We start from the raw sequence: 11591 nt of genomic DNA, 5'->3' as shown, positions 1-11591 counted from the left end.
CGAAAGAACATACAAGGACTCCCTTCTTCTACAAGTCAACTTATTTTTCATACTAGAATACAAGTTTGAACGCCAAATCTTGCTCATGCAGTACCCTAACCAAGCTAATTCTCCACTAATGTTAAAGCTGATAATCTTCCGTTCATTATTTCTAACCCCGTATAATATTGTACAACTATCATCAGTATCACCTATTACAACTAATCGCCATGACATCATGATTGTCCTATTGGATTTCATAATACTTTGCACTAATTTGTAATTCTATGCAGTCACCTTTAAGCCATTCTTGGCCCCTATTACACGACCTTAAGATTAGATTCTGAATAGCAAAACAGAGGTTATGACTTGCTTCTAAGGCAGGAACACAACTGCAGCTCAAACAATTGAATGACAAGGCCATCTAACTCAGAAGACATTCTGATCTAACACTCCAATTCATCGAAATACATCAATAAAAAACATACACTTTCAACCTCTACCAGTAAGTCACTTTCTAATTCTTTTTCCTACACCAAAAAAGGGACCAAGCCTGAGATATTTGAGTCATTCTACATGTACTGTGTCCAAATTTCAGTTCAACCTTCACAAAAGATGAAATAAAACATAAGGCAGGAGTTGCAAACAAAACCATAGAGACTAACCAAAATGTAGCATAACAAGAATGCTAAACTCTTTCTCTAAATACAAATCAGTCCATGCCCTCAAACAACTCCTGCAAACCCAAGATTACTTCTAAACAATAAAGATGAGAATCATATCTAATTCAACAAATCCTACCCTGGAACAAAGGATACTTGTGACACGCACCATTACCTCATCCAAATACCATAATTCCCAGTTTTAAGAACTATTCAAAATTCTATATTTTTCTATTAGCAAATAATCTAACCAATTCCCTCATCACCACTGACCCTCTGCCGTACGACCATCTAACCCCTTGCTTCCTTCTTTAAAAGACTTCCCCGGCGTATTAACAAAAAAAACCTTACTATCTAGCACTAAGGCAGTGAAGCATTTCAAAACAAACCAAGTATTTGAAAGCTCACAAACCCAAAACTAATAGTCATCAACACGATCTAAGACTGCTTGAGATAAACAAATAACAGGATTGGACGAACAGATAACAGAGATTAGGGCAATTACCCCCACAAACAAACCTAACAAACAAAAAAAGGGGGAGCGAAATAAACGTAAAAGAATATCATATTAGCCTGAATCAGTCTAAGCCATTTGTTGAAATATAAAAGCAAGCTCAAAATTAAACAGCAATCCCTTCAAAATCACATGTAAGTAAGACTTGTGAATATTTTCAAGTCTCACAAAATTAAAAACTAAAAAGCACTTAAACAGCTCAAACTTCAAATCATTTCTTCCAGCTCAAAACCCTAGCTTGGTACGGCGCCAGTGCCTGCGCTTCGCATTGTACCTTCACAACAACAACGACAACAAAAAAATCATCACTTGAGCCAAAATGAGCATAAAAAAGGGTAAAGGAGGATTTAGAACCTGATGGTATTGTCAGTTCTCATGCGGATCCAGTGAGGGATGGGCCTGTTCTGCCTCATCTTCTTCGCCAGCTTCTTCTTGATCCTGAAGGTCTTGTGTGACGGCTACAAAGCAAATATCAAACGTCAGTACCTACGTAAGACACATGTATCGTACACACAGAAGATGGAGAGGAGTAGATGGAGGGTACCATTTTCGCGGGTCTGGGGCTTGAAGGTTGGAGACTGAAGCAGCCGATCGCGATAGAAACCCTAGGTTTCTAAGTTTTATAGAAAGGAGAAGTTAACGGCGTCGTTTATTTGATTAGTATGATGGGCCGGCGTGTGTTGGTGCTGAGTGGTGGGCTAGGAGAGAAAGAAAAGACGGCCCGAAAGATATGGCCTATGGATATCAGGGTGAGCATAGAAGTTGTTAGGGCCGACATTTTTTAGGTAAGCCCGGAGTTTTTTGAATAATTAAAGGACTTATCTGAAATTTTAAAGATATTGTTGTAGTAGTATTTAAGGTAATGCCTTATTTGTTTTTGTATTTTAAAGGTGTTTTTAAAAAAATTTAATTTTTTTATTTTAAATTAATTTTTTTTTAATATTTTAAAATTATCTTATTATACTGATGTTAAAAATAATTTTTAAAAAATAGATTAAAGTGTTTATGTAAGCTAAATGGAAGATGCATTTGTCACACGCTCCAAGTTAATCCAACTTCAAAGGGCAATGTTCCTGTACGAGTCATATGCATGGAGTCTCTCTCTTTTAATGCCCCCTTTAAAGTGCACTAACCCATTTTAGGGTCCCCTGGACCAATCATAAGGTCATGCATCACCTGCTCAAAAAGCCCTCGCTTGAGGTAGCCTTTGACTTCGAAGTTAAGTTATTGTACTTAGTAATCATGAAGAAATGGTTTGAAGAAGTTATCCCAGACATTATCGACTTAACGGGACATAAGCAATCTGAATAATTGAAAAGATATATATTTTTTAAAATTAAAATATTAAAATAATAATATATTAAATTGATTAGAGTTTTGTGATTTAATTAAATTTAATTGGTTAAACTCGTAATTCGAGTCATGAATTCTACTGAATTTACTAATTATGTTTTTTAAATTATTTTTTTATTTAATTATATTATAATAAAAATAAATATTCAAAAAATCAAATACAAACCAAATACCAAGAAATTATAAAAGAATGAAAAGGAAGAAGAAGAAGAAGAAGAAGATATGCTACACTATTTATATGAATAACAAAATATATATTAAGGGCGAGCAAAAAAACTGAAAAACTGATTAAATCGAGAAGATCGAAAAAAAAATAATCGAAAAAACTGATTAAATTGATTAAAATTTTGAAAAAACCAACCGGTTCGGTTCGATTTCAATTTTATAAGCCTGAAACCGAAAAAACCGAACCGAGCCGAACCCAAACAAAAAAAAACCAGAAAAAACCAAGCTAAACCGGTTTGAACCGGTTTTTGTCCTAAAAACCAAAACCGGTCGGTTTGAACTGGTTCCGGTTCAGTTTCGGTTTTTTTTTAAAAAAAATTTAGATTGTTTACTTTTTTTTTATAAAAACCGAACCGGATCAAAAATAATCACCCTCACTCTGTTTGTTTTAGTATAAGTATAATACAAAAAATTGTATGAAAAATTAAAGAAAACATGAGATATTCTTCACAACAATACATGAATTCAAACTGAAAATCACGACATTGTATAAGAGTTGCTACTACAATATTATTGTTATGTTCTCATCGTCATCTTTATAATTGAAGAATTATTGTTGTAAAACTAAGGACTATTATGCGCATACTAAAATATCAAGGACTATTATACTCATTATAAAGAATCAAGGAGCAAGGACTCTTCTATTATGGGAAGAAAACAACCGCTGTCCTTGAACAAGTAGCAGACCAGATAATAAAAGCACGCACGCGCAGAGTCGAGCGTGACTGTCAACTTTTGCTATTTCCAATCTCAGCAAGGCACGCAGCTCTAAAAAAACCACTATAAACCTCTATCTTCTCTTCAATTCCCTCTCAAACCTCTTTTTATTTTTTTTTATTTTTCAATCTAGGGTTTTATTCTGGGTTTTGACTGAAACATTTAGTCATCAGATCAAACGGTTGTGGCTTATCGTCTATAACAAAACACAATGCCTCCTCGTGCATCAAAGCGAAAAGCGACGGCCCCACAGAACTCCTCCTCCGTCACATCAGCTGACGATTCTCCTACTGGTACAATTGCTGGTTTGGTACCTCTCTCTGTGAATCTTTAATTTCGTGTTTGGTTTCAGGGAAACCGCGGGAAAATTAAAATTGAAATTTTGGGATTTTGAATATTTTGTAACTTTATTGAATAAGAATCAAAATTGTTGATTCTGTATCAAGGATTTGATAATTACTTGGAAAGATGCTGAAAACTATTTCAAAGATTAAATGCAATGCAATTAGTTCGTTATCAGCTTTAAAAGTTTTATTTGTTAGTATTTGATTGTATTGTAATTTATTTTTTATGAAAATTGGATTAATTTTTTGTTATTGTGTAACTTAGATTAATAACGTTACTGATTTGTATAATGATTCGTTTTATTTTATTTATAAGTTTAAGAGACAGTCTGTTCGGTTGTCAAATAATTCAAGGAAGGTATAGAATTTTTGGATTTTGTTCATTAATTATTGGGTTTTTTTTAAAAAAAAAAATTATTATGGGGATGAATTCCTGTTTTTTTTTTTCCCTTGTAGTACAGATAAATTTAGTTAGGTCCTATTTTTGTCATAGTTTTCTTATGGTAGCACACCTTTTATAATGTTTGAAGATCTGATGAAATGGGCATTTGTTTTTTTTTTGAAGATCTTAGTACTGATTAAATTATTACAAAAAGAGTGAATACCAAGACTTTGAGAGTTCGGTGGTCCAAATTCAAATCCTGTACTTCCTTTTTTATCTGATTATTATTTATATGATATATTGAGATTGCATGGACAGCGTGGATATTACTCTTCTAAGATTGCAGGAAAGGGCAGGGAAAGGAATGTTTGTGAAACTATCAATTTTAGCAGTGAGAAGATAGGCTTCCTTAATCCAAAATTTGTTTTATACTCTTTTAGTTATCAAGCCGCTATTGGCCTAGTATTTACCAAACACAGTGTTCTCCAGCTGCTGTTGTTGGTTGTCATCATAATCATATGATTGGACTTTGCTTATATAAAATAGCAGACGCTTGTAATTAGCAATTAATATATGAACTAAATGCATTTTAGATGCACTTTTGATTACCATGTAAATCTTGCCACAAGATTTTCTTTTGATTATTTGAAGCCAAGTAAGCTCTGAGGGTCATTTTGATCAAATATGATTGGCATCTTTATCTGATCTGTCCAAGTATTTTTCCATCTGCTGTTAATTTCTAACAGGATAACATTATCCTTTTTGCAGCCTCAGATAAAACCAAAACAAAGAAGACAGATCGGCTAGATAGCCTATTTGATTCATATGCGAATAGCTCGTTAGGCATAATTGAGTAAGTTTTCTCTTGTTATTGGAATTTTGATAGCGAATATTCGCAAATCTAGTTTATTTCATTGACATGAGAAGCATTAGCTTCGTGCCTATTTTGGTCACCGCACGATCATGCTATTTAAAATTATGTTGACTGATGTTAGCATTCCACAATAGTTTTGTTCCCACCTGGTTATTTGTAAACTGCCTGTACCATGATGCTCTAAAAAATGTTTTTTTCAAGTGTTGAAACGCTGATGTGTAAATTGTAAACATTAAAAGGGGATAGCAAGCTGTTTTTTTCTTTGACAAAATTCCAGTTATCTTGATGTGTGATATACACCAAAGATATATATGCATAATCTTATAATCACATGGAAATTGGTGGAACTTTTGCTTGGCCAGACATGCCTTTCAAACAGGAATTTCATATTTCTTACAATTTTCTCATTTGTGCCCAAACAGCCCAGAAGGAATTGAGGCATTGTGTTCAGATATGAGCGTGGAACATACTGATGTTAGGATCCTAATGTTTGCATGGTATGTCATTTATCGTCAAAATGTCTGGGCTGTTTTTTATTACTTTTAGCTCTAATCCTGTACCTTAAATTTGTTGGTCTCTGTATTTCAGGAAACTGAAAGCTCAAAGGCAGGGTTATTTTACACGGGTAAGCACAAGCATGGTCTTTGTTACCTTGTGCTTGTTTCTGTATGGAACAGTTTATTTTTCGTGTATCAGCTACGTCATATCTTATTTGTCAAGTATACGGCATCCTCTCTCCTCTAAAAAAAGTTTATGGTGTCCTTAAATTTATATAGTGAGTTCAGAGGAAGAGGCTTAATGAAATGGATACAAATCTTGTAATCAGTGATCTAAAGAGAAGTGACAATTTAAGGGGAAAAATAATTTCATTTCAAACTAAACACACCCAGACACAATCACTTTATGTTGTGCTATATTTATGAAAATTACTTAAGGATATCCCATCTTTGAATCCTGAGAAATGGCCCATGTACTGACATTCTTTTGGTTCAACAATCCTCTTTACGGTCCATTATCCTCTTTTTTATCAGGATGAGTGGCGAAGTGGCATGAAAGCTCTCAAGGTTGATTCTCTCAGCAAATTAAAGAAAGGGCTGCCAGAACTGGAAAAGGAGGTGTTACTTTGTTTCTGGCGTAGTTACTGATGTTTTCCTGTACATTATTCAGTATTCCTGTACATTATTCAGGTTGATGAGTTACTGAGTTCGCATTTTTATACCCTGAGTAGGTAAACACACCAGAAAATTTTCAAGATTTCTATTCATATGCATTTCGATACTGCCTAACAGGTGAGAACAGCATAGAGAGGGGTGTGGTTTGACTCTATGAAGTTTGTTTCTTTTGTATGTTATTTAATCTCTTTCTTTAATCCCAGTCCTTTTTTATTTCATTAACTGTCTCAGAAGAGAAGCAAAAAACTGTAGACATTGAGAGTGTCTGTGAATTGCTGAATCTTGTGCTTGGGTCACAGTTCCAATCCAAGGTTGATTTATTAATAGAGTATCTAAAGGTGGGTGGCTGATGCTGCAGTGATAATACTAGAATCATGACATTTTTTCTATCTAAAATTTCTGCCTTCTGCCTTGTTTTCTGACTTTCTGACTTTTGATGCTGCAGATTCAGTCTGATTATAAGGCGATAAACTTGGATCAATGGATGGGTTTTCTTCGTTTCTGCAAGGAAGTGAGTTAGTTTCTGCTGTGGTTTCTTCATAGTTCTCACCTGTGGTGTAGGACGTGAAGTTGATTTTGTACTAACATGACAGGCTGAGTACCCAAGACAATTGTGCAATCTATAAGCATTTTGAAATTATAACTCTGGAAAATATTGTTAATCACTAGAACTGCAATAGTTTGTACAAGGGATCATAGCATGATCGAGAACTTTACTGGGCTTGATCTTACTATGATCTCTCACACAAACTAGACTCGGCAAGGTATGCAATTCTGCAGCCCTGAGCTGCGAGGTTCCTGCCATGCAATAGGTATCCGGGCCTGTGAATTGAGTAGTTTCTCTACTCAGGAATGCCAAGATATCTGCAATGGGATGTCACGTTCAAATAACATCAGGGATTTGTTTATAAGATTCTCTTAGTCGAAGCAAATCTAAGCAACATTAATAAATGACAGTATTTAGCTGAAAATGTACATTAAAGCACATTGTGGTGTAGAATTAAAGCAATTCTTGGTGCATTTGTCTAAAGGGAAAACCCTTCATTTTACATTGTTTGCAGATTAGCTTTCCAGATCTTGAAAACTACGATGCAGACCTAGCTTGGCCCTTGATCCTAGATAATTTTGTTGACTGGATGAAAGAAAAGCTTAGCTAGATTCAGCATTTTTTTTGGCGTTTTAACAGTGAGGTAAGCTGTTTTCATCTACTCAAGTTGGGTTTGAAGCAGTTGGAGGAAATGCGCAGAAATTTTGATGACTGCATTTGAATTGCCTTGTTTGCAGGAATTTGTTGAAATCGTGATTATGAAGCACGTTTTTTAATCCATACCCTCACCCTGAACTCTCAAAATATTTTCATTATATGCTGTAATTTTTCCTTTTCCATGTTTTTTTTCCCCTGCTCCATTAACCTATAAATTTCCTGAGCCATCTGCTGAAAACAAAAAAGACATGGTTCTCAAGCCTCTGGTTCCATGTCGATTGGCCAAGGAAAACAAAAAAGACACGGTTCCACTTATTTTACATGCGATTCTGAAAGAAAACTAACTTAAGATCAAAGGAAAGAAATGACGAATCTTGCCTTCTGCTCTAATCTTCTAGTACCCGTTTTCAAATCATCTGCCTTGATTGCCATATTCCCAGGCATCTCTTTGAGTGCTTTATGCTCTTTCTCAGGCTACTGCATTTCTTATTTTCTCATAAAATCCTTTGCATTGTCTTTCTGTTCAGCGTTGCCCATTGTCTAACCCTCAAAACCTCGTAACAAGGCCGGTGAGTGCACATCTTGGATAGATCAGCACATCAAATTGCCTCGCAAATTACATGAATATTCTGTCTGAAATGCCTAGAATTAATGACACGGTCGTGCATGTACCATAACATTACATTTCAATGAGGTGGCACAGATCAATCACGAGCTTGAAGAAATTGGAGTGTTTTTATAGTGGAGGAAATGCTATTGTCCAGCATATCTAAAAATTACAGAATACCCCTCTACAAAAATACATAATATTTATTTATTTGTTGTTTGCATAGTTAACCACAAAATTATTTCCATGAAATTATGTCAGTGATTGAGGAATAAGAAGGAAAAAATTAAAAAACTTGATTTATTTTTTGAAATCTGGCAATGTATTAATTTTGTAAATTCAACAAGTTTATTTTATTTTTTCACTCGTATCTCGAACGACACCAGACACAGGTATGACCATGTTTATCCGAACTGTGTCTAATTTTGTTCTCTACAAAAACAAAGATCATTATGTTGCATGTCAGAGGTATACTTGTTGCTAACTAGGAATTAGAGAAATTTTAGCTCATATTTATTATCTAACAAACTTAAAAAATTGGATTATGTGATGGTGTTTTATTGCTGTTATTTGTTCATATGAACAATAAAGTATCTCACTTTAAAAAAAAAAAAAAATTGGTCCTTTGATTTTTTCTCTTTATGATTTGGTGTTTTTTTTTTAACAAATAGGCCCTTGGACTTATTTTCCTTTTTAATTTGATTCTTTTTTTGCCCAATTATATGAGATAAGTTTTCGATTTAAATAGAAATTAACTACAATACTAAACAAGTGGGTTTTCCCACCTACTTCATTATTCGTACGTAAGTGAAGAAGGTGCCCTCTTTTTTTTTTCTTTTTTTTTCTTTTTTCAATCCTATCCTTTTTTTTCTTTTAAGTTCTGTCTTCTATTTTTTTTTTTGATTGGTTGCATTTTGATCTTTTCTTCTCTTTTAATTTTATTCTTTAATATTTGATTGATTTTAAATTAGCCTTAATAATTTATTTTGATTTGTTTTCTATAAGGTTATCGTAATCTCAAATAAATATTTTGATATTTAATTGATGCTCAATTTTATAAGCGTCTATTTTTGTAATCATATCATTAAATAAAAAAACTTTTTAAATGCAATAGAATTCATAATCCGAGTTGCGAGTTTGACGAGATAAATTATAAAATCAAAGTCATTTCAATATGTTATTGTTTCAAAATTAAAAATAAATATATTATCATGGGTTTTTTTAAGCTAAATCAAGTTTTTATCGATCACCTAAAAATTTAAAATTAACTCCCTAGATTGAGTTTAATAATAATACTAAATAATTCGTTACGGATAAATTTTTTACATTTATATATTTTTTATTTTGACTTGCAGCATGAGCCAGAAACTAGTTACACGAAGTAGTGTTGGTATAAAATATATTTCCTTTTGCCTAGTCAAATATTTTTCTTATAAGGTGTTTTTTCAAAACATAGTTATCACATTTAGTCTGAATAATAAGTTTATTAAGTCAATTTAGATCAATCTTAAAAATTTATTATTTTGCTTTTTAAAATGAAGATATTGTTTTAGACAATGATTTTTTAAAATAATTGAAATTGTCATGATTAGATCTCAAATAAATTTAACTAAAACATAAATTTAAGTGAATTAATTTAGATCAATCATAAATATTTATTGTTTTGTTTTTTTAAATGAAGATATTGTCCCAGACAAGATTTTTTTAAATAATTGAAATTATCATGATTGGATCTCACACAAATTTAAAATTTAACTGAAATAGCTAGATTTATCGGATAAATCTTTAAATTAATTTGAAATGAACTCAGCCTGAAACAGGCTAAACTGAATTTAACAGCTATGTTTTTTCAAAAGGGAAGAGTTGAAACGAAAGCATATTTATTGAATGACTTGGCCAACTTTTTTTTTTTTTTTTTCCATGGGCGTGTGTATAATCAGAAGAGTGGTTTTCTTAATTATTTCTACTTTCACAAATACACGCATGAAAGTCGTTTAATCAACATTTTAATCGAGTAATTCTAGAAAAAACAAATAGCAGTTCTAAACTAAAATCTTAGTGCCTAACATTTGAAACACGATTAGTCTTACTTTTATTAAATCGACTAATCAATAATTTTCCATGAGATTTTCCATTTTCCATGGCAGTGGCTTCAAGTTGAGATCCCACAACCTCTTGGAAATTAGAAAGCCTCGAGTTTAATTTTATAATTATTTTTTTTATTATTATATCATTAAATAAAAAAAATTTAAATATAATAGAGTTTATAATTCAAGTATAAATTTAACGAGTTAAACTATGAAATCCAAATCGATTTAATATGTTATTATTGTAATATTAAAAAATATATTTATTATCATGGTTTTTTAGAAGCTAAATCACGTTTTTATCGATTTTCTGGGTTGTCTTTGAATATACAAAATCAACTAGGTCACATAAAAACAATTCTTTTTAGAATTAATTTTAAACTCGAGTTAGATAAAGAGTTGTGTTAAGAGATTTCAAGGTTGACTCGTTAGGTTGAGTTTGATAACGATGTCATATAGTTTCTTTGTTTTAAAATTTTATCTTCTATTATTTTTCTTTCAACTTAATCTTTTTTGTCTTTATTTATTTATTTATTTTATCTTTTAATATTCAATTGATTTTGAATTAGTTTTCACAATTTTATTTCGATATGCTTTCTATGAGATTACTACAGTCTCAAATAAACATCTCGATATTTGGTTCATGCTTAATTTTCAAGCGTTAATTTTTGTTATCATACCATTGAGCAAAAACTAGTTAAAAAAAATAAAGTTGTTAAATCTAGTATAATCCATGATTCAAGTTATGGGTTTAGTGAGTTAAGTTATAAAACTCAAATCGATCTATTATGTTCGTCTCGATATTAAAAAAAAAGATGTCATCTTAAATTTTTTTTAAATCCAAACTACAGTTTCTAACAATTATTCATGTTAACTTTGGATATGCCAAGTCGATTGAGTTATGTTAGAGCAACTTCTATAAAATTTAATTTTAAACTCGAGTTAGATAAAGAGTCTAGTCAAGAGAATTTAAAATTAACTCACTAGATTGAATTAACAATAATATCAAATAATTTCTTATGATTCGAACAAATTTTTTATATTCATTTTGATAGTTACATGTAAAATAAATAAGAGTTGGTATAAAATATATTTCCCTTTGCTTAGTCATGTATTTCTTATAAGTTTTTTTTTATTAAATATAGCTATTACATTTGGTCTGAAAAATGAGTTTATCAAGTAAATGACCAATCTTAAGATTATATTATTTTGTTTTTTAAATGATGATATTGTTTCAAACAAAGACTTTTTTTAAAATAATTGGAATTGTCATGACTAGAACTTATATGTGTGTTGACTAAATTAATTAGATTTATTAAATCAATTTTTAAACTAATTGGAGATGAAACTCAACCCGAACCAATGAGTTGACAAGTTACAAACTCACACGCTAATCTGAATTTAACAGCTGTTTTTTCAAAAGGGAAGAGTTGAAACGAAAGCATTTGTTTTTTTTCCGTGGGCGTGTGTA

The 11591-nt window shown here is 31.8% G+C and overlaps 2 protein-coding genes across 2 annotated transcripts; one reads left to right on the top strand and one right to left on the bottom strand.

Annotated features, from left to right (window-relative positions):
• Positions 1-1188: 1188 nt before the first annotated feature.
• LOC18107794 (60S ribosomal protein L39) lies at positions 1189-1854 on the bottom strand. Its single transcript, XM_024590003.2, has 3 exons — positions 1700-1854; positions 1510-1613; positions 1189-1429 (listed from the first exon to the last, which is right to left on the bottom strand). The coding sequence occupies exons 1-3, from the start codon at positions 1700-1702 to the stop codon at positions 1381-1383; spliced, it is 156 nt and encodes a 51-aa protein (XP_024445771.1). The 5' UTR covers positions 1703-1854; the 3' UTR covers positions 1189-1380.
• Positions 1855-3432: 1578 nt separating this feature from the next.
• On the top strand, positions 3433-8346 carry LOC7489468 (uncharacterized). The gene is made up of 10 exons (XM_002325115.4): positions 3433-3743; positions 4945-5029; positions 5473-5547; positions 5639-5675; positions 6082-6165; positions 6279-6339; positions 6454-6560; positions 6668-6733; positions 7284-7412; positions 7507-8346. The coding sequence occupies exons 1-9, from the start codon at positions 3662-3664 to the stop codon at positions 7377-7379; spliced, it is 693 nt and encodes a 230-aa protein (XP_002325151.3). The 5' UTR covers positions 3433-3661; the 3' UTR covers positions 7380-7412; positions 7507-8346.
• Positions 8347-11591: the final 3245 nt, after the last annotated feature.

Source organism: Populus trichocarpa, chromosome 18, assembly GCF_000002775.5.
Source record: "Populus trichocarpa isolate Nisqually-1 chromosome 18, P.trichocarpa_v4.1, whole genome shotgun sequence".
Taxonomy (NCBI): Eukaryota; Viridiplantae; Streptophyta; class Magnoliopsida; order Malpighiales; family Salicaceae; genus Populus; species Populus trichocarpa.
The sequence above is the reverse complement of the archived record's forward strand: the minus strand, read 5'-3'. Positions and strand labels throughout refer to the sequence as shown.

Bases quoted from the DNA above. Each gene is read 5' to 3' on its own strand.
- LOC18107794 (XM_024590003.2), bottom strand. The intron at 1,430-1,509 runs GTTCTAAATCCT...GTTGTTGTGAAG, and splicing joins AGAACTGACAATACCATCAG to GTACAATGCGAAGCGCAGGC.
- LOC7489468 (XM_002325115.4), top strand. From the start codon at position 3,662: ATGCCTCCTCGTGCATCAAAGCGAAAAGCGACGGCCCCACAGAACTCC. The intron at 6,340-6,453 runs GTGAGAACAGCA...TAACTGTCTCAG, and splicing joins ATTTCGATACTGCCTAACAG to AAGAGAAGCAAAAAACTGTA. The intron at 6,734-7,283 runs GTGAGTTAGTTT...CATTGTTTGCAG, and splicing joins TTCTTCGTTTCTGCAAGGAA to ATTAGCTTTCCAGATCTTGA.